Source organism: Neolamprologus multifasciatus, chromosome 10, assembly GCF_963576455.1.
Source record: "Neolamprologus multifasciatus chromosome 10, fNeoMul1.2, whole genome shotgun sequence".
Taxonomy (NCBI): Eukaryota; Metazoa; Chordata; class Actinopteri; order Cichliformes; family Cichlidae; genus Neolamprologus; species Neolamprologus multifasciatus.
The window spans coordinates 24584212-24606640 of record NC_140448.1 but is presented as its reverse complement, the minus strand read 5'-3'; the positions used below and the strand labels follow the sequence as shown (position 1 = coordinate 24606640).

General features: G+C 37.9%; 1 protein-coding gene across 1 annotated transcript; it reads left to right on the top strand.

Annotated features, from left to right (window-relative positions):
* The first annotated feature begins 442 nt into the window (after positions 1-442).
* Positions 443-22281, top strand: LOC146510307 (uncharacterized). The gene is made up of 13 exons (XM_085175623.1): positions 443-521; positions 4662-4766; positions 8932-8974; positions 9351-9394; positions 9491-9536; positions 12043-12074; positions 12187-12219; positions 12348-12375; positions 14302-14357; positions 14451-14504; positions 14604-14645; positions 18807-18866; positions 20176-22281. Exons 2-13 carry the CDS (start codon positions 4664-4666, stop codon positions 20238-20240), a joined length of 606 nt encoding a protein of 201 aa, XP_085031749.1. The 5' UTR covers positions 443-521; positions 4662-4663; the 3' UTR covers positions 20241-22281.
* The last annotated feature ends 148 nt before the right edge of the window (positions 22282-22429 follow it).

Sequence of the window (22429 nt, the reverse complement as noted above, 5' to 3'; positions counted from 1 at the left end):
ACAACCCTTTTTCTTTATCGTTTCAGAGTCATGAGGTCAGAGGAGGGGTGCACCTTGCACACGCCTTGCACAGGTTGCCAGGCTATTGCAGGACTAAATGGTTGCCCCTCCAACACAGAGAGAGGGGCAACCATTTAGTCATATCGTGCAGGTCTTTGGACTGTGGGAGGAAGCTGGCGGAAACGAGAGAATATGCAAATTTCACATTAAGGTTCCAGCTCAGATGAAAGTTTAACTTTTTTGCAAGTGCTAACCATTGCACTGCTGTGCCAGCATAAGATTACATTTAGTGTGAGAACAGCTGAAGAATTCGGCTTAAAAATATCAATGAGAGTTGTTGCTTCTAAATAAAAAATGCTGAAGAGAGTGTTTTTGCATGTGTGTCCACTTCAAACCACACAGAGTTTACAGTTGAGTGCTTGACGGATGTGGGGGGTGTTGAAAGAGGAAGCGCAGCTTGTTGTCACTGTGCTGCTGCTACCAGAAACTGCAGAAGAATGAAGACAGACGGACCACAGAAGGTAACACAGAAACACATCAAATAAAACACATTATTATTATTATTACAATTAAGGCTGTATAACATCGATATGTAAAGGACTTTTTTTTTTATCTGATGAGATGTTGGAACAAAAAAATCCAAATCATGATTTCACTGGTTTCTACATTTCTCTGGTGGCTCAATGGTGTAATGCTTAAACGAAAGATCCCCATTTGATTTTGGGGTTGTGTCCAAAAGGGGAACTGGCATAAAAAGCCGGCCTAATCAAACATGTAGAACCACCTGCTGTGAATAAGTGAGCAGCTGAAAGTAGTTTCATCCTCTACATTTATCTGAAAGTTTAAGATTTTACCTGCAAAAGATGTAACCAGCTCCTAAAAATGAAATGCTGCTCCTTAAACCGCTAAAGAATGGTTATATATAAAAATTAAAAAAAATATGCACCTCAACTAAAAGATTGAAAAATATCACAGGCATTAATGAATACATTATTAATGACGGTCCAAAGATATAATTCTCTGACAGGATATAACTCTCTTACTTTTACTGCTGCTTTAAGTGCAATAAGGTGCTTATGATTTTTAAAAAAAATCACAATTAGGATTTTTATATGGTTTTATTTCTGCTTATTCAAAGACTGTATTAATTCAATCGTAAGTCAATGGAAATATTTTAAACTGCTTGCTTGAAAGTACCAAATCTATTTAGTGCCAAAAAGTAAGTAAAGTACTTTATGTCTGGGTATCTGCTGGCAACTCAGGGAAGTAAGTAATGGGATAAGATTTACACAGTAAAAGTGTACAAATTCATCATTTGGATACAAACAGGAGGAAAGCGAAGAAAAAAATTACATTTTAGCAGCTAATTTTTATGAAAAACACACAGATGGGCCAGATAAAGAAAAAAACACTTCAGGTGTAGATTACAGTGTCAGAACTTATTAAATATTACGACATAAAGTAATACTAACATTCAGGATTCAGAGCTTACATTTGTCCCAGGTTTAATTTTTAGTAGAGAAATTAAAATAAGGGTCTGCGATAGTGAGAATGAAAGATTAATATGAAAACACAATCATTAATTCAAATGTACAGAATGAAGATAAGAGCTGGTGTATTGTTTGTTGTAGTAGTGGACAGCTATCTGTTGGCGAATATGTACATATGCAAATATTCAGTGAGAAGGCTCGACATAAGCTTCATTTAGATAAAAACAGTAAAGACAGCAGTTCTACATCATTAGAAAAAAGTTCCTTAAAAAAACTTTACATTGAGTTTTGAGAGTCAGGAAGTCACTTTATGCTATATTCATATTGGAGTCCATTAAAAACCTTTGAATCTGCTCTGAAAATCAGTGCATGCTTTTGCTGGCAGATTTATAAACACTGCAAGATTTTTCCACCAATTTCCTCTAGCATACGTTCACTCCATTGCTCATGGCGATGGATCCAAGTTTTTCCTTCATCGGAATTTTTTGCGGCGCCAATGTGAAATTTGTTGCCGCTGTAATATTAAATTTTTTATTATTGTGGTTTAAATGACTCAAACACGGTTGGATTTTTGTTTATCAGATGAGAAGTGAATGCACAGATTTCATTTAGATAACAGGCATTTTCACTCTACTGTGCGTGGACCAAAGGCGTTAAATGAATAACAGCGGATAGAGCGATGTTTGGCATCATCCAAATACCGAACACGTCCACGTTTCTCTGCAGCAGGACACAAAATCTTTACAAATAGCAACAAAGATTCATCAGCGCTTAGAGGAAGAGTACATGCTGCAGTGGGGCTGTGATGGAAAAACTGCCGCCCGCTGGAAAGACAGACTTTCCAATGAGACCACAACTTGAGACCTGAAACCAAAGCATTTCACAATGGATGGAAATAATAAACTATGATGTAGAATGAATAACTCATGTTCTAACCCAGCACTGAGATGCTGATGATATTTAAAGGTGTCAAATATTTACATATTTATACATCCCTTTCCAAAGCGCTGCATTAAATGTTGGCGTCTTACTTAGATCCCACGCAGAGTTCACTTGGACTAAATGTGTGAATTTTGCCTAATTGTCACTGTTTGCTCATTGTAAACTTAAATGCATTACTTCATTCATGCAGATTTGCTTTTATACACAGTAAACAAAGATTTACAATTTTATGAAGCCTGATGAGGAAAAACCTGTTCAGACAATTGAAGAGAAGTGACGATTTGTTAATTAATGTGTTTATTTAAATCTTATTCAGCCTCTAATATATACAGACTCTTGCAGGGGTCATTTTCTGTAGACTTTGATAAAGACCAGTCATATAATGTCTGACTGTAGCTAATAAACTGAATACTTTATTAGCTACATCTACTGGGTTCGACCATCTCTTGCCTTCAGAGCGGTCCTAACTCTTAATGGCATCGATTCAACAAGGTGCTGGAAATATTTCTCAGAGATTTCGGTCACAGTCACTGCAGATTTGTCAGCTGCACATCCACGACAGGATCCCGTTCACCATATCCCAAAGGTATTCTATTAGATTGAGATCTGGTGACTGTGGAGGCCATTTGAGTACAGTGCACTTACTTTCATGTTTAAGAAACCAGTGTGGGATTATTTGAGCTTTTTGATATGAGATTTTATCCTGCTGGAAGTAGCAAGCAGAAGAAGGGTACATTGTGGTCATAATGGGATAGACGTGATCAGCATCAAAGCTCAGGGAGGCTGTAGTGTTTGAACAATGGTCAGATACAAATATTCCCACACCATTACACCCCCAGCAGCCTGAATCGTTGATACAACGCAGGATGGCATAACAGCATAACCCTTTCATGCTGTTTCCATCAAATTATGACCCTACCATTTGAAGGTCGCAGCAGAAATCCAGACTAATCAAACTAAGCAGCATTTTTCCAATCCTCTGTTGCCGAATTTTGCCTGCGTGAACTTTAGCGTATGTTTCCTGTTCTTAGTTGACAGGAGTGGCATCCAGTATAGCTTTCTGTTGCTTTAGCCCATCTGCTTCAATTTTTGAGATGTTCTGTGTATCTTGGTTGTAATGAATGCTTATTTAAGTTACTGCTGTCTTCCTATTAGCTTGAAGCAGTCTAGCCATCCTGCTCTGATCTCTAAGGCATTTTCAGCCAAAGAACTGCCGCTCACTGCAGTTTTTCTCTGTGCGCTTTGAAGTTCGCATGGTCGTCTTGACCATGTCTAGATGCTTAAATGCACTGAATTATTGGCATGTGATTGGCTGAACTAGACATTTGTGTTAAGGAGCTGTTGAACAGGTGCCCCTAACAAAGCGGCCGGTGACTGTAGGAGTTGCATGCTAATCACAAGCACCAGCGCTCGTACAGACACAAAACTTTAATATTTATCATTATACCTGTAAATGAATAAGCTATACCAAATTTTCAATTAAAAAAAGTTGATAATTAACTTTTCTTTGAACACAAAGGCAGCAACAGCTTTAAACTTAAAGTAAACTTGAATTCAATTCAATGTAAAAATTCTCTATTTTATGAAAACACAACTGAAGCAACATATTGTGAGTAATACTTGAGTAGTTTTAGCTTTTCAATCCAGTTGCACAGCCTATCTGACCTCTCACACTCCTCTTAAATAAATTTACGTTACATTTTTTTTTAAATCAGATTCTTAAAATTTGATTTAATCTGCACATTTGTTGAACTCTCTTAACCTTAACCCCAGAGATTATTGCCTTTGTTTATTCTTGGAAAATGAGGGCTGACCAGACTTTAAAAGAAATGCGCTCGGTGAGAAAGTTGCAAAAAACGTTTTCCAAAACGAGGCTGATTAGTCACCTGCTGCAGATGAATATGAAATGACCTTTTTGAGATCACACTATAAAATAATGTGTCCTTGAAAAAAAACAGTTTTCTTGCATTGGGGTGTGTGATGCTTCTTAAACGGTGTGGGTAGGTGTTAGTCCCATACACAAAGCAGTGTTTCAGTTTTGTTTTGGCTGACCACATCCTGTGGTTCTTTGCCGTGTTAACAGGAAAGCAGCAGCAGCAGCTGCTTAAGCCATGTAGGTGTGAATGCCTGTTGACCAGTAATGTCTGCATTAATATAACTAAACAAACTGAAGGGATCAGTTTGAGTTGCTCTAAAGTCTTTCCTCTCTCTCCTTTGTGTGTCTCTCAGGTATGATAGGAAATTCTGGCCCGCTGCCCGCAGTCCTGACTGTTGCGTCAGTGGCTTTACTGAGTCTGCTGACGCTGCTGTGTCTGCGATGCAAAAGGAAACCCAGTAAGTACATTTCTCAGAGAGCTTGGACCGATGTGACCGATTTCAGGTGTGAATAGTGATATACACAAACAACTGAACTGGAGACACATGCGGGCTTTGTTTTACTTCGCTTGAACCACATGAAGCAGTTTGGGGGGAGGCAGCTCTTCACGCTGTCTCTACCCGCTTTCCATTCTTGGGTCAAGCACAGTAAGTACGTCCTTCATAGGGAGGTCTACTGCAGAGCTGCAGAACAAATGAGTTGAAAGATCAGCAACACCACACGCTGTATGTGGATCACAATGCTGAGGACAATGTGGGAGCATGCTGGTCTTCTGCAGAAGAACCACATGCAGTCTTTATCTTCATCTCTTTAATCAGATATGAGCGCTATTCAGCTTCACACCTACAGCATTTTACAATCACAAAGACACCTAACATACATGTCTCCGGGCTGTCAGAGAGAAACCACGCAGACACGGGAGATCTTGCACACTTTTTACAGAGAGGCTGGCACCACCCTGCCGCTTCAAAGCAAAGATAGAGATGTGAAAAAATCAATTTACCCTTGCTTATTTTACACATCCACACAGACCAGACATGGAGGCAGGATTTGGGGGAATTAAAAATTTAGCCATTATGGATATATCATTGTAATAACATACGTTCCATTAACACATTTGTCCTTGTCAAGGTAAAGACCCTTGAACAAATGTTCACAGCACAGTGATCTGCTGCGAGCGAGCACCCAGCCCCCACAAGCCGTCGTAGCAGGAGCAGAGAGCAAAGAGACAAAAGAAAAGCGTAGAGCGAGGACAGACAATAAAATAGGGCAGAAGTCAGAACCACCGAAAAAGTTCTCATATTTCAAAAACCCCCCAAAACTGTGTTGTAGTATAAAGGAAAGCTTAAAGTCAGGTACAAATAAAGCCAGTTACATTCTCCCTTTTTATAGACTCACTGTTGAGTTATCTAATAGTTTACAAAAGTGATGATTTCTCAGAGATGAGATCATGTTTTTCAGCTTTGCCTTTAGTCCAGCACAGGTGTGTCAAACTCATTTTAATCTGAAGGGCACATGCAATTTAATTAGATTTGACATGGCTAGAAAAAGTATTGTATAATAACCTAAACGTGCTCCTTTCAGTGCAAAGAAGCACAGATGCACTTTGAAAACATCAAACTTTATAGATTTATTATTATATATTTTAGAGATGAAAATAACTACAGTTTGAGGAATATGTGACTATGTTTTATACACTTCTGTCATTTCAAAGAAATGCGACTGTTGTAAAACAAAGAAGCATAATCTCAGTCAGAAGCACGTTACACTGAAGATGATTCAGATGCAGGCTCAGAGGAAAATAACAAGTTTTACTCTCATTATGTGATGCGTTCTTAATGACTTTATCAAAATAATGATTCCTTGCTATGATAGGGGTCTGATCATGGAGGACTTTGTATGTGAGGATTTTAAATTCTATTTAACGAAGAGCCAACGTCACTTTAAAAGGGGATGAAAGCAGAAGATCATCAAACATGCTGCACAGGAACTGAATAGGAACATGTGATGAGTAGAAGACAGAGCTATATACACTCACTGGCCACTTTATTAAGGACACCTTGCTACTACCAGGGTTGGACCGTCTTTTCTTTCAGGACTTCTGTAAATTTTCATGACTCGACAAAGTGCTGGAATCATTTTGGTCCACACTGACATAATAGTGTCACGCAGTTGCTGCAAATTGTCTTCTGCTGTCCAAATTTAACTGCTCTTGTAATGAGTGGTTATTTGAGTTATTAGCATTTTCACAACTGCTGCTCACAGAATATTTTCTATTTTTCAGCCCATTCTCTGCAAACCATTGAGCTGGTTATGTGGGAACATAGACTAGCTTTTAAAGTCTCTTAAATCACCTTTCCTTCCCTGATGATGCTCGGTTTGAGCTTGAGTGGGTCGTCTGTTTACATGCCTAAATGCACTTAGTTGCTGCAATGTGACTGGCTGGAATATTTGCATTAAGGAGTAGTTGAACAGGTGTTCCTAATAAAGTGACCAGCGATTGTATACAAAGAAGTCTGACAGGCAAAGAAAAACAGGAGAAACACATTATCAAAAAGGTAAAAAAATAAATAAATCAGGGAGTCCAAGAACAATAAACAGGAAGCAAAACTAACACCTTATACCCAAGAAAACATCCTTCATCGCAAACACAGGAAATAACCCAAAGACACTGAAAGACATGAACACTAACACAAGATGACAAAAGCAAAGGGAGAACAGAGGGACCAAGAAGAAACACGAGATAGACTAAAACTAATGATAGAAAGGATCAAAACACAAGAAAAACACAAAACTGAACTTCTTTCTTGAAGCCATTAAGTTAAAACTAAAAGAAAGAGACTCAACATTGCCAGGACTAAGACTTGCAATGTGTGGATAATAAAATAGGGCAGAAGTCAGAACCACCGAAAAAGTTCTCATATTTCAAAAACCCCCCAAAACTGTGTTGTAGTATAAAGGAAAGCTTAAAGTCAGGTACAAATAAAGCCAGTTACATTCTCCCTTTTTATAGACTCACTGTTGAGTTATCTAATAGTTTACAGAAGTGATGATTTCTCAGAGATGAGATCATGTTTTTCAGCTTTGCCTTTAGTCCAGCACAGGTGTGTCAAACTCATTTTAATCTGAAGGACACATGCAATTTAATTAGATTTGACATGGCTAGAAAAAGTATTGTATAATAACCTAAACGTGCTCCTTTCAGTGCAAAGAAGCACAGATGCACTTTGAAAACATCAAACTTTATAGATTTATTATTATATATTTTAGAGATGAAAATAACTACAGTTTGAGGAATATGTGACTATGTTTTATACACTTCTGTCATTTCAAAGAAATGCGACTGTTGTAAAACAAAGAAGCATAATCTCAGTCAGAAGCACGTTACACTGAAGATGATTCAGATGCAGGCTCAGAGGAAAATAACAAGTTTTACTCTCATTATGTGATGCGTTCTTAATGACTTTATCAAAATAATGATTCCTTGCTATGATAGGGGTCTGATCATGGAGGACTTTGTATGTGAGGATTTTAAATTCTATTTAACGAAGAGAGTCCTGTTTTGATGTTTTCCACATCAAAACAGGACTCTGAACCTCGAAGTTGAATATATCAACTTAGATTTCAAAACAGAAATTAGGGACAAATAACAGGGACAACTGAAGATCAGTTTTCCATAAATTTTGCAAGAACGTGGAGTCAGTCTGCGATTTGGTAGGCTGAAGTTGGCAATTATATACTCAGTGTTGGATGTTTTTTCTTTTGAGCCGATTTATTGGCTAACATTATCTCAGAATGGTGATGCAGGAGATTCCCAGAGTATTTTCATAAATTTATTTATTTTCATTTATTTATTAAAATATCAATATTTAGTGTCCCTTGTATCGATACAAAATATTGCGATATAGCAGTTTTTTTTCCACCACCAAGTCTTTCTATTCATCGTTGTTATGAGATTACTGGCTATTAGTTTGCCAAGAGAAACAACGGGTGGTGCAAAGTTTGCAGTCAGGTGCCGCTTAAAGCCCAGCAAAAGAAAAAAATGAGTCACACCTCCACAGATTTCTCATTTGTTCATGCATCCTGCTTTCTTAATCATAAGATTTTTGCTTATCAACTCAACATGTTTTCTGCATTGTTATCCTTTATCCTAGAGTAGCTTTGCATGAGTCACAGTTTAGAATAATCCTTTTTTTAATCTTATACTTCTTGCAAACCCTCAGTTCATCTTCTGTCTGAAAAAAACCCCCAGTTTAAACTCCTTCCCCTTTAAGCCACTTTCCTTTGATTGGCTGCTCCTCGCAAACAAAGGATTTGAGCGGCAGGTGGGTGGAGCTTCTGCACCCACAACCACAACTGTGAGCCATAGATTACCATATGGCAATATTCACTTTCATTAACATCTTGTAGACCACCATTAACCTCATGAGACCCTGCATACCTATATGGAGACATTGGTTATTGCCTTATTGTAGCCTACACTTCATTCTGCTCAGCATAGACTTGTGGGATCACACACATCGTACATTTATAGTCATAAGACACAGCTGCAGTCAACTGATATAAATATTGAGGTTAAATTCTTTCAACCTGTTTCTTTCTTCTGTCTTTTTTTACCTGCAGAGATCATTCAAGAGGACCGTCAAATATACAATCCACCAACGTTGTGAGTAATATCTTACATGATGATAAACTTTTCAGTCTATAGAGAGCTGTAAAATGTCTGATAAAAACAAATAAATATATGTAGATATATATTTTTTGTGACATGTGTCAGATGAGCAAAGTGACTGCAAGAAAGAAAATTACAGAACGTGTCCATCGCTTTCCTGCAAGTTTAGTTTCATTCACTTATTGAAAGTCTCATAAATCTGGAGATAAAGCCTTAAAATTACATCACTGAACATAGTTAAGCATCTCTAAAGGCCTTAAACAGTAAACAGTAGTAATAGTAGTAAACTGTGTGGCTACCATAAATATTTAATACCAGCATATTTTAATCACTTCATAAAAGTCCTGACATTAAAACTCTATCTCGACAGCCAACGTGGGGGGAGTCAGTTTGCAGTGATGCGATCAAAAACAGGTAGGCTAAAGTAAACCGATGAAATCTGTACCTCAGATACCGCCTCTGTGAAACGAGCTTTAATGCTTTGTTTAAAATCCTCGTTTTATTTTTCAGTAACCAAAACCAACCAGATATCATCATCATTTGCAGCAGCAGCAGCGTACGTACAGCGTGAGATACTGTCACTTGCAAGACTCTGCACGATATTTAACCGCACTTGGTTATGTGTTTCATGCAGTGCTTATGCATATCTGCGCACACGAGACGCTTTTTATCAGGGCACATAGCACAGAAGCCAGATCAGTTAAAGGTCAAGTACAAAGACTCAGCTTTAATGGTGTTACTGCTGAAAAGCACTTCAATCTGCAAACAGTTCCCCCCCGATTCCAGCTTGAGTTTATAAGATGTATCCTCCATCAGCTATTGCTGATTTGAGAATTGATATGAGTGAATTCTATTTGCTAAATATGCCCACGTCCAGCAAATCCCAGAGATTTTATTTCTTATTAATCAATGCTGTAGGTGATTCTTTATTCTCCAGTTTGAAGTCTATACGCTGCATGTTAATATGTGCTTTAATACCTCAACTGGTTCTGTATCCTCTTAGTTTTGCTGAACCTAAATAGCAATGGCAAACATGGATGGACATGCTTAAACTTACTTAACTTAACTATTGATTTTCAAATCCAAAGTTAGAAGAAAATTAAATATGTAACACTGTAGCCAATATTCAAATTAAACTGCCTAATTTTTTTTAACTTTACTGTTACTATGTTTGAAAGCTATAAAACTTCTATATGTTTTTTGGCAGGGTTTTTTCAAAGTAGGCTGTTTATATTTTAATTATTTTACACAAACAAAAGCAGGTGATATGTAAAAAAAAAAAAGTTTTAAACTACAATAAACTGCATTTTTTTAAGCTATTATGTTTTTTATATGTTTTTTGACTCCACACAATTTGCAAATTCCTCAAAAATGTTTGTTTTGTTTGGGGTTTTTTAGATTAAAGAGTGCCCACCCCTCAGTAAAATGTATTAAACTGCACACTGAACACACAACTCAACCTGACTGTAAGCTAGGGCTGTCACTATATGATTTTCACTGCATGCTGGGCCATAAAAGAGTAAACTTTCTCTCAAAAAGACAATGATCAGCACAAATACAGGCCATTTACCATTTACCATAGTCTGACCAACCTGTGTACTGCCTGGATTGACTACAAGAAACGCTACGACTCAATGCCTCACACATGGATCCTGAAATGCCTAGAACTTATGCCTAGAAGTTCAACAGGACCCTTAGACCTTCATCAGGAATTTGACAGAGATGGAGAAGTTCAAGCCAATAGCACAAGTCTCCATCAAGTGTGGGATTTACCAAGTAGATGCTCTGTTCCCACTGATGTTCTACAGAAGCCTGAACCTCCTCTACCAGATCATTGACAAGACTGGCTATGAATACTGACTAAAGAACGGTGCAATCGTCAGCCATCTCTTCTAAGTGCAGGACATCAAGCTGGATGGATGGTAGTTGGAACTCAGGGGACTGCATTACTAGAAAGCAACATATCTGCAGCACTTTCACATCTCAGAGTAATAGTTAGTTCAGAGTTGTGGGAAACGTTTATCAAAATCAGCTCATCATCTTCGCTTTTGTGCTTCTCAAGGGATGTTGTTTAAAGTTGCACTTTGGTTAGTTTCCTCTCTGCAGAGTGTCTGCCACCTCAAGTCAGGTTTGGGTCACTCATGCAGTAACCTAACATTGGATAAAATACAACCCAAAATACATTACCTTCTCCACAGAATTTTTTTTTCTCCTTTTATAAACCCTGTGCAGCTCAGCTAAACAGAAACAAATAAAGTCATGATGGAATCAAGGGGAAACTCTTAGAATAAAAAAAATGCACCTAACAGCCGCTCAAAGACGTTGTAACTTAAATATTAGAATTATTGTTTATTTCTTTATATGCTCACAAACAGAAATGAAAAAACAAAACTACTGTGCGATGTCTTCCTTTACATCTTTCACAACCACCTGTAGACTTATTATAATTCCAGTCTATGTTCACCTGAGGGTGAACTACCAAATAAGAGAACATAATCAGGCTTTTTTTCTTTTCTTTCTTTGCATTTGCTGGCTCAACAAACCATAAAACCGGACTCAGAGATAACAGATATCACAATGATGGTTATCAGTTTCTCTGTTCTGCTTGCTGCTTCACACTCTGCGCTCTCTTAAAAACACATATTTAATGCATCATTTCCCTCTTCTTCTGCACAAAATGGATCAACTAAGCAGAGCCTATTTCAGACAGAAATTATCAGAGAAACAGGTAATTTTCTAGAAGTCAAGAAGTGAACTCCTGTTAACAGTTCCATGTGGATGCTTGTTTCCACCACTGAAAAACAAACAAAGTTTTTTGGGGGGGTTGCCAGGTAGAGCGAAGTCAAAATATTGATTTATCATCTCAAAATTTCAACTTAGCAGCCTTTTTGGTGTAACAATCCAAATTTTTAACTTATTGTTAACAAAAAGAATTTTTTGTTTATTCAGAAAATGAGCAAATATTATCACCATAACATCAGCTTCCTATCTGCTTCTCTGTGGCATTTCATCCCAAATAAACTTCACAGTTCAAATGGGTTTTTTTGTTTTGTTTTTTTCAGTGAAACTCCAGAGCCATCTGAACCTCCAGAAGGTAAGCCCCTCGTGTTTTCTTATGTTTAAAGAGCACACGCTCTGCATAACTTACCATGGTGTTTGCAGTGTTTAATCTGAGGTTTAATAACTGTGCTGTGTTACACCTGCAGAAGATGAACAGTCAGACTACATAAATATTGACGGTAATAAGTTAACACACACACACATACATACATCTGGATGGCTTTTAAATTTAAATTCTTGGTGGTTTTTTTAAATTAAATTATTGCATTATTGTCTTGTCTTTGATGTGGTTCTGCTGTTTAACCAGTCTGCGGAAGTGTGGAACGTGACTATGTGTAAGTATTCAAATTCTTTTTAACTGACCTTCTTTTTATGGACCTGCTTTTTTAGATGTGTACTCACGAACAGCCAGAGCCAATCCAGACTCAGTGTTTTTGTTTTTTCATGTCTTGAACTTAGTTATTTGACATTTAAACTTATTTTAGATGGTCTTATCTTAGACGAAAAAACATAAAATGTCTCTTCTTTGCAAATATTTTTTAGTAGTTGGACTGGAACTCATTTAAATGATAAATGGCCTGTATTTGTATAGCGCTTTAATTAGTCCCTATGGACCCCAAAGTACTTTACACTACATTCAGTCATCCACACATTCACACACTGGTGATTGCAAGCTACATTGTAGCCACAGCCACCCTGGGGCGCACTGACAGAGGCGAGGCTGCCGGACACTGGCGCCACCGGGCTCTCTGACCACCACCAGTAGGCAACGGGTGAAGTATCTTGCCCAAGGACACAACGACCAAGACTGTCGGAGCCGGGGCTCGAACCGGCAACCTTCTGATTACAAGAGGAACACACACTTCGATCATCGCTCAGAGTTCAGGCTCTTATTCGAGGACACTTTGACATACGGATATTGAAAAGTAGTAAATGACCCACTCTATCACCTGAGCCACAGCAGTCAAAAACTAATTAAAGACAATTGTTGTATGATGCCGAAACTAAAATACTGATATTCCTACTCGTATATTGTGTTGCAAATAACTTATATAACTTTGTGTAATTGTTCTTTTTGCACATCTGCAATGGATCCAACATCTGCAACACGCAGAGTGGAATATATTGACACTTATGACCAGTTAATGTAAAAACCAGTTAATCTGGAACACGTTTAACTGTGCCAGCGTCATCCTCACTGTGTTTTTATTTAAAACTGGGGGTTGCTTTGGCTTAATGTTGTCAACCTCTTTTTCACACGCCGCTCCTGAATAAGTTTGTATTGCAGGTCTGTTTTCAGTCGCAAATGTGGGTGAAATGCTCATTGCATAGTTTAGGACATCGGTAAGGGACAGAGTCATGAATTAAACGAGGCACTGAAGCAAAGAATTTGTGTCGAGAATTTTTTATAATCGAATTACTTCATAAATCATTGGAGCCCTACTACACTCCAATTCTGGGAGTAATTCATCTGCAGAAAGGTGCAACAATCAAACATAAAGATGAGTTTTTATTCATATGGTAATGTAGAACTTTATAACCTAGTTGTGAGAAAGCAATTAGAATGTGGACCACAATAGAGCATTTGTCCTGTTATGGTTTCACCATTGGTTATGTTGGCTTGTTTGCACTTCTCTTGTATAGTGAGTATTTAAAGGTGATTTACAGTTGTATAACTATTTATGTGAAAAAGGAGAGAGAAAATGAAAAAAAAAAACAAATACATAAAAGATGGTGCTGCTGTGCCGTCAACCACTGGTACATATTGAAATCTCAGTCTTACAGCTTTTTTAGACTAAAAGGTTGAGGTGAACACCTATTTGCTAATTAAAGGATCTGTACCACACAGTAAGCCATGTTACTTTTCAGACAACTGCATTAAAAATGCACCAAAACTCAACATCAAGGTCACAAAGTCCTGTTTAGTGACTTCTCCTGGCAGAGCTGACAGCTGTTCTGTTCTTAGCAGCTTCCTGTGTCATAACGCCTCTAAATCAAAGCTTTCACAACCTTTCACAGCCTCACCAGTTTCAAAATAGACGTACGATAAAGTAATTCACCCCATGTAGAGTTGTTTAACAGGCTGCAAACATGCAGTTTAATCCTGGAAATGCGGGCATTTTAACATCAGAGTCCATTGGTGTTGGCTTACTTTTGGAGCCCGCCTCAAGTGGCCATTTAAGGAACTGCAGGTTTTTTTGCATATATGTTTACACAAAGCGATAAAGTGATGAGTGTTTGGTTATTTGTTTATTTTATAGCAATCCAATCAGTGAGTCGCTGTATGTAAATGAAAAAACCTTTAACAACGGACTGGGTGAGTGATTTTGCTTTAAAATAATCACAGATTTTAAAAAGCTGACTGATTTTTGCTTAACACTTTTTACGTGTGTATTTTTTGTTTTTGTAGATGACATTCCAGGAGTGTATGGAAACGTTTTCCCATCGATAGAATTAACAAACGGTACGGCCAGCCTTATATTTTCTGACTACATTCGAGATGTGAGAAGTCGATTGACGAATAAAGAGTTCAACTCATTCAAACTATTGTTTCACCAAACAGACGACGACGACTATGAAAATTCAGACTTCCTGAAAGATGCAGGTTTGTGCTTTTGTTCTGTGTTTTTTTGTAATTACTTAATCGAGAAATTGAAATCAAGAGTCCAAGTAGACGTGAACATGAGGCATCTGATTGACAAATAACTTGTGGATTATACTGACTAAGAAAAAATAACAGAAAGCAGACCGGTGGCTGAGGACCATAGTATCCCAAAATGTGTGTGTGCATGAAGGAGTCTGGACGGGTACTGAGGAAGGATTTTAAGTGAGAAGAATCTTGTCAATGATACATATTTACCTGTGAGCCAGTGGAGGTTTAAATTATTATGTAGCAACAAAAGAGGTAATACATACTTCCCCTGGGCAAGGTTATCCAATGGGCATTCTGGGCCCAGGAGTCCAAAGAAGCAAAAGACAAAACAGAAAAAACAAAAGACTCGCTGAAATCAATAATAGATTTAAAACGAGGAAAAAATAGGTGAGGCAGGCTGAAGTGAGTAACGCTGATAATCTCTTTATCGTGGCAGCTGTTAGTGGGTGAGATCTATTAGGGAGCAAGTGAACATTTTGTCCTGAAAGCTGACGTGTTAGAAACAGCAAAAATGTGCAAGAGTAAAGATGTGAGTGAATCTGATGAGGTCCAAATTGTGATGGGGTTGGGTGTTCCCAGTCTGGAGTATCTATCAAAACTCAAGAGTTGTGCAAAGAAGGAACGATGGTGAGCCAGCAGCACGGTCATGTGCAGCCAGGGCTCACTAATGCATATGGGGAGCAAAAGCTGGCCTATTTGGTCCAAACCAACAGACGAGCCATGTAGCTCAAATTGCTGAAAAGGTTATGCTGGTTCTGATAGAAAGGTGTCAGAATACAGAGTGCATCACATCACTTGTGTCCTGCCATCCATGTGGATGTTATTTTGACCCGTAACACCTACCTAAGCTTGTTGCAAGCTGTGGTCACCCTTTCATGGAAACTGTATTCATGTATGGCTGTTGCCTCTTTTAGCAGAATAATGCGCCCAGCCACAAACCAGAAATGGTTCAGGAATGATTTGAGGAGCACAACAACAAGTGTTGACTTGGTCTCCAAATTCTCCAGATCTCAATCCAAACGAGCATCTGTGGGATGTGCTGGACAAACAAGTGCGATTGGTGGACGTCCCATCTCACCACTTCCACGACTTAAAAGATCGTTAGCTAACATCCTGGTGGCAGATACCACACCACAATTTCAGCAGAGTCCATGCCTGTAGGCAGGTCGTCATAATGTTATATCTAATCGGTGTATATGGATTGCATGTTTTGTTTAATTATTAAAGAAGATGAAAATCCCTGACTGTCAAGCTCTTGTGCCTATTAGAGGGGGCTATGCACACACATGTGACAGATTAAAGGAATAACCAAAATAACACAGCTAATTTATGAAGGTGTTGGGCAACACAAACAGTTTCAGTGTGCCTCAGCATTGATTCTCCAATTCACCTTTGCAGGGGAGATGGACCAGCGGTCTTCAAAAAAGTATTCGCTCATGTTCTAATGATGGATGCGGAGAGTCACCTGTAACTGCAACTTTATTTCTTAATGTCGAAAATTATTCAAAGGTATTATGTTCTGTGTACACAGGAATACTTTTACTTTAGGTACTTTAAGTTTAATTTCTTGCTACTGCTGAAGCAAAGTGCTACTACTTCTGCTATGGCTAAAATGCAAGTACTACTTTTATATTATAATTACAAATACATGTATTATATGCTGACTTAATTCCATGATAAATATATTTTGTACACTGCTCTTCTTTAACTAATACTACCTACAATATCAGTTCTAAATATTTTAAAAGTAGTAATCTAATAAACCAAACATACTTTGTTAATCAAGTGTCTGTATTTTCTCAGCATTACAGTTACAAAACTGGAACTGGAACTTGAATCAACACAATTAGCAATATTACTCTAGGTACTCTTTTTCCATGGAAAATTTTGCGTCATCACTGAGAGTTACAAACTGTATAAATCTTTCATCTTTATAAAATGATCAGTGTGGCTGCTCTACCAGGTGTAACAGTAAAGTTTAACATACAGGCATCCGTGAAAACAGAATTTATGAAGTTTAATGGAGTTTGAAGTTAGCAGAGATTTAGCTCGCTAGTTTCCATCTAAAGATGACATACCATGTTCTGACTGAGGGATTTCTAAACAATTAAAACATACAGCTCTGCTATTACTTCCAACATAAATGAAGACAGAGAACTAAACAGCAGTGACATTTGTAGGGTTACTTTTGCTCACAATGATGAAACCTGCAGCTTCAGAATCTGTGAGCTGTCAGCTTTCAGCCCAGATGGCGTGTCTGTTGGGTGAGAATGCCGACATCTCGCAGATTCTGATGCGTCGGGTCTGCGCTTTGTGTTTACATCTTTGTGTGGAGTCCGTTTACCTACTCTCATTTGCTGTTTTAGCTGTTTAGTGGTTGCTGAAATAGTTTTGTGAGCTTTAACCTGAAATTCTGGCGTTTCTGGCAAAATACATTTATATTTAAAAATCGATTCAGTATTTAATGAATCTATATCTCTTTATTCAAGCTAAAATCGATTTTAATTGGAAAACCGATTATCGAAACCCACCCCTAATAATGATTTGCTATGTGGTGTCTAGCTACACAGCTATGGTTAGCATAATATAAAGACAGTGAAGCTGGAGGACGAATGTTAAAAAAAGTTAAAAAGTTAACGTGAGGGTTCCCGATGGTTTGGGACGAATGCAACTGCATGGCAGGATGCTGTAAATGGACCAAACTTCAGTCAGGAGAACAACTGAGATATTGTGGATGAATTATTGTTCAGATTAAACAGAACAAGATACAAAGCATTAAAACAAGTTAGAGACACAACAGCCTTAATAAATGCAGAGCGTCGAGGAGCTCTCAGCCACACTGCTTTGTAGCTCCTCCGACGAGGCTTGATCGGCGTCAGGTGTGCGTGAGGATCGTTGGGTGTGACCGGTCAGCTGGCAGGGCCACACCCACCATGCCTGAAGGTGCCTGTCACGACCGCACCCACCCACACACACACACACTTGCCAATACACAAACATGGAACAGCAGCAGTGCAGAACACACACAGATAATATAATAAGTCCACTCTAAGGGACTCTAATAAGGGACTCTAGGTCACTCAGACTCAGATCCCTGAAAATTTTAGGCTGGGAATGAGCTACAAATGCATTTTGAAAAGCCTGGCACTGCAAGGAACCATTATTTCAGAGAGACATTTAAACAGGATATTGAGAGCCCAGTTCCTTTGCAGACTTAAGTACGACCCGGACGCTGGGATAGATTTTATTGTCAACCAACTGCAAGGGCCTGGGAAGGATCACGGTTATTGGTCAAATGTTTTGTGCCCACAAATTAGCATTTTGTGCGCACGTTATACCTATTTTGTGCCCACGAAGTAGTATTTTGTGGCCACAATTTATTTATTTTTTGGACCATGTCATCAGAGGGGCTCCGTAAAAACCAGTCATTGTAGTGTCTCACTTTAACCAAACCACACCACTGCAGCGACCGTTGGTTGGTATTTTAGCCGTCTTTTTCATCAGGGACAAAAGGTCCCTTTGTTTGTGTGCTGTAAACCGTGTCCACAAGCTTTCAAACAACCTCCCTGTAAGCTTCAAACTGAAAGAGAAGCTGTTTAACCTGCTGAAATAACTATTTTTATTTAATAAATTATGTCATTTGCATCAGTTGAACTGGGGTCTCTCGTGTGAATATCAAATGATCACAGCATCAAAGTTTTTTTGTGAAAGGTTGCTGGCCTCCGAAGATGCATTTTAAAGTTGTTTCTTTGATAACTTGTCTGTTATGTGTAGACACAACACTGGTTTATCTTTTGAGTTAGGTGTTTATTAATGCTTGAAAGATTCAGGTCAGTTTTAAATGGTTTAACAGACAAACAAACTAGACATTCATCTGAAAATCATCAGTACAAGGACTGGACTGACTCAAAAAAGCAGCAAATATAAAAAAACAACAAACTTTTAACGACCTTTTAGAAAGACAGAGGAACTATTATGCAACACCATATTTTTTTTTAATTTGAGGACAGTCTAGCTCCTTAGAAGGGTTCACTCAAGACTTTTTCACAGAGCTTCAATGATTACAATTACCAAGCACAACTTAACACCCTGAAACATGGCCCTTGATTTCAGATGTACAGAAAAAGACAGAAGCCCCGGCAGCGGGTACCTCTCCAAATGATTCATCACAAGGTGAGCACACATAGCTGCCACTAAAAGTTATTCCACGCAATAATTTGTATTCATAACAGTTTCAAACAAAAGCTCAGCAACATTGACGTCAAGTAACATCAACCAGATGACGTGAGCAGGGCATTTTGGGGAACCCAGAGTGTTTCCCGCTGATTAAATACCATAAAAGACGTAGTTATTTTATAGTAGCACTTATATGGCACTGGACGTCTTTATTTGCATACTCACCCAGTATAACCACAAGACCATAATACTGCCATATATAACATGTCTAACTTTTCTGACTGATAACATCACAGGAGCACTAACAGAAAATGGCCCACTGAGGATGCTTATAGGTCCCAGAGTCCTGTGAACTTTTAATTGGCTGCCTCACTATATTACTTACTTGGTGCATTATTACTGACTACCTGGGGCATTTGCTTTATACAGTAACAGCCAACATATTACAACAGCTGCTTGGAAATCTCAAGCACTCAGATATACGATTTAAATGCAACAAAGGAACAAAGAGCACGGTGAAAAAGTCTTGTGCTACCTTTCATTTCTTTATATTTTGTCAGGAAAATGGGAAATAAGTGCCACAACTGATGAAGACCATCAGAAAGCCTGGAAAACTATTGCTTAAGACCACTTTCAAAAATAAGAAATGTGGCTGCTTGGAAAAAAAAAAAATAAGCGTGGCTTAAGACTTTTCCACAGTACGGTGACTGTGGAAACATTCATTTAAAGGCCTGCTCTCAGCTGTGCTTAAGCAGAGCTGCCCAGGTTTTAGTTGACCTCACAGCCCAGTTTGTCAGTGGTGGTAGTTTCAGTCATTATGCAAATGTACTGTTTATAAGGTTGGGTAAACCTGCAGTCAGTTGAGACTGAAGAAGCCACGTGGCGCTGGCAGATGGGGCAGTCGCATCTGCTGCTACTAGCTGATGGCCGGTTCTGCAGGAGGTTCCTTCCTGTTAAAAGGTAGTTTTTCCTTCCCACTGTTGCCAAAGCGCTTGCTCATAGAGGGTCACATGATTGTTGGGTTTTTTCTCTGTATGCATTATTGTAGGGTCTACCTTACAATGTAAAACGCCTTGAGGCGACTGTTGTTGTAATTTGGCGCTGTATAAATCAGATTGAACTGAACTGAAGTCACTGGGATGAATGATGAAACATTTCTCCCACTGAAAACGCTGCGATCAGATGAACAGAAACAACTTTTTAAGATGCCCAGTTTTTAGATTTTTCTGTTTAAGTTCATGCTGTTAAGTTGCTCAATGGTCTGGACGTGTTTTCATCATTAACCACTTATGCACATGTTTTACAGATGAGGCAGATTACGTAAATCAGATCAGTAATGTACTTGAAAGAAGCATCGGTGAGAAGATGTGACCATCCTGGACAGCTCTGCAAGTTATCTGGTGGAAAACTGAAGCTGAAAACTGCTACTTTAAAAAAGATTCTCATGTCTGTCTGACTGACGTGCAAATAACATGCACAGATGCTTTTGGACACTGAAAGTGAAAACCAAGTCTGCCACCTGGTGGTGAAATAAATCAATTTAAATATAGTGTAAACAAATTTGTGTTATTTTATCTTTGATAAAAACCTTTTTCTTAAAAAAAAGGTTTTCATTTATTAATTCAGTCTGTATATGTTAAAAAAAATAGTGATGAAAATGATAAAAAACATGATAAAATTAACTGAAACTGACCACACATGGGCTATTATTTGCTTTTTCTGCTCATATTCTAGAATTTTTTCAAATTTATGACACTGATCCCTGTGAAAAAAGTATAATGTATTACAGAGGAAGTAGACTTTATTATATTATATACATGCGATAATTTATAGTTGTGGTCAGAAGTTTACATACTCTCATCGTGGGCATGAAGGTCATGGTATTTTGGGGCTTTTAATGATTTCTCTGAACTGATCTTTTTCCAGGGTGGAATGATTGTACAACATATATCTTTAATGACTTTAGAAAACTGGGTGCACAAGTTTGAATCTATTTTGGATTTTCTCTAATCCGGCTCAAATATATACATACACTTCCACTGATCTTTGGTTAAATATCCATTGGTAAGCTTCTGGAATACATTTCCTGGATATTTGATTACTCTTCTTGGCAGTATTGGTAGAGTTTATTTAAACTGATTGGTTTCCTGGCACAGGCACGGACCTGACGTTTAAGCACAGTCCACAAATTTCCAATAGGGCTGAAGTCGGGGCTTTGGGAAGGCCATCCCAGAAGCTTTGTTAGCCTGCTCTATCCTATTCTGAAATCAGTTCTCATGTGTGTTTGGGATCATTGTCCTGCTGGAACACAAGTTTGAGTTTGTTAAAAGATTTGAGTATATGTATATATTTCAGTATATATTTCAGTTTATATGTATACTTCTGACTCTGTGTGGAATAAAGAAAATCCAAAAGATTAACATGTATGCTGTACAATCTGGAAAAAGATCAAAGACATTCCCATGATTCCCATGACATTTATGCCCATTTATGATAATTGTGTGTAAACGTCTCACCAAAACTATATGTGCAACAAAAACACAAAGGATTGATTCCAAGTATGTCTCTCTCTGTAGTAATTAACTTATTTTATTGTTAATAAAATAAAGTTATTTGATTAACTTATTTTTGGTTTTATTTTTGTTTTGCAAGTACGCAACAGTGTTTCAGTTTTACTTTGGGTTTTTTTTAAAAACATTTTGGTTCCATTTAATGACATTTTTTCAAACCTATTTTTAGTCATTATAATAACCATGGTGTTAAAGTATATTATGTTTACACAGTGATTCTATGCGGTAAATAATAAAGCCAGATGGGTTTTTCTTCTTAATAAAGCCAGAGTCATGTAAATCATTTCGTATTTAATGGATTGTTTTGACATGCTGGTGAAAGTCTTCATTAATAACTTCCGAGTCAACAGCTTCTTAGTCCTCGGTGGGTTCAGGCTCTGTGTCAGATTAGCTTATTATAAAGTCATAAATTCAGGCTCATTCATCATCTCACACAGTTATTCTTAAATTTGAAAACAATAAGAAGCTTCTAAAGTGGCTCTTTGATTAAATAAAAGAAAACATGACTATGGGTCAAACACAATAGTACAGGATTGTGGCTCTCAAACCTCCAGCCCAACCACATGGGAGCATCACCTGTTCACTGTGATACACAACATCCAATCAAAATTACATGATTAAGAGACATTTGTTGGAAATCCTGGTACGACTTGTCTGATCCAGAATTTGAGCCCCTATTACTCTCATGATAGTTTGTATGCTGCTTAAACTTAGAAGCCGACTCAAGTCTACTATTTATGGTTAATAAGGGTAACCTTTAAAAGTCATGAGCTACTCATAATATATAAAGTCCTACATCTTTGAAAGAAGTTAGTTTTTAAGGACATTTTTTTATTATGGTCACTCCTTAAAAAATATATTATAATGATGATAATAATAATAATAATAATAATAATAAGCAGCAGATAGACCAGCAGGAGACCACAAAATGTGTCTCACCATCAGGATTTGAACCCTGACACTGAAGTCAAGCATGCCAGAGAGATTTGG

What these genes read in the sequence shown, in the direction of transcription:
- LOC146510307 (XM_085175623.1), top strand. Translation starts at nt 4,664, where the DNA reads ATGATAGGAAATTCTGGCCCGCTGCCCGCAGTCCTGACTGTTGCGTCA. An exon ending in AACCTTTAACAACGGACTGG is followed by an intron (nt 14,358 to 14,450) that starts GTGAGTGATTTT and finishes TTGTTTTTGTAG; the next exon opens with ATGACATTCCAGGAGTGTAT. An exon ending in AGACTTCCTGAAAGATGCAG is followed by an intron (nt 14,646 to 18,806) that starts GTTTGTGCTTTT and finishes CCTTGATTTCAG; the next exon opens with ATGTACAGAAAAAGACAGAA.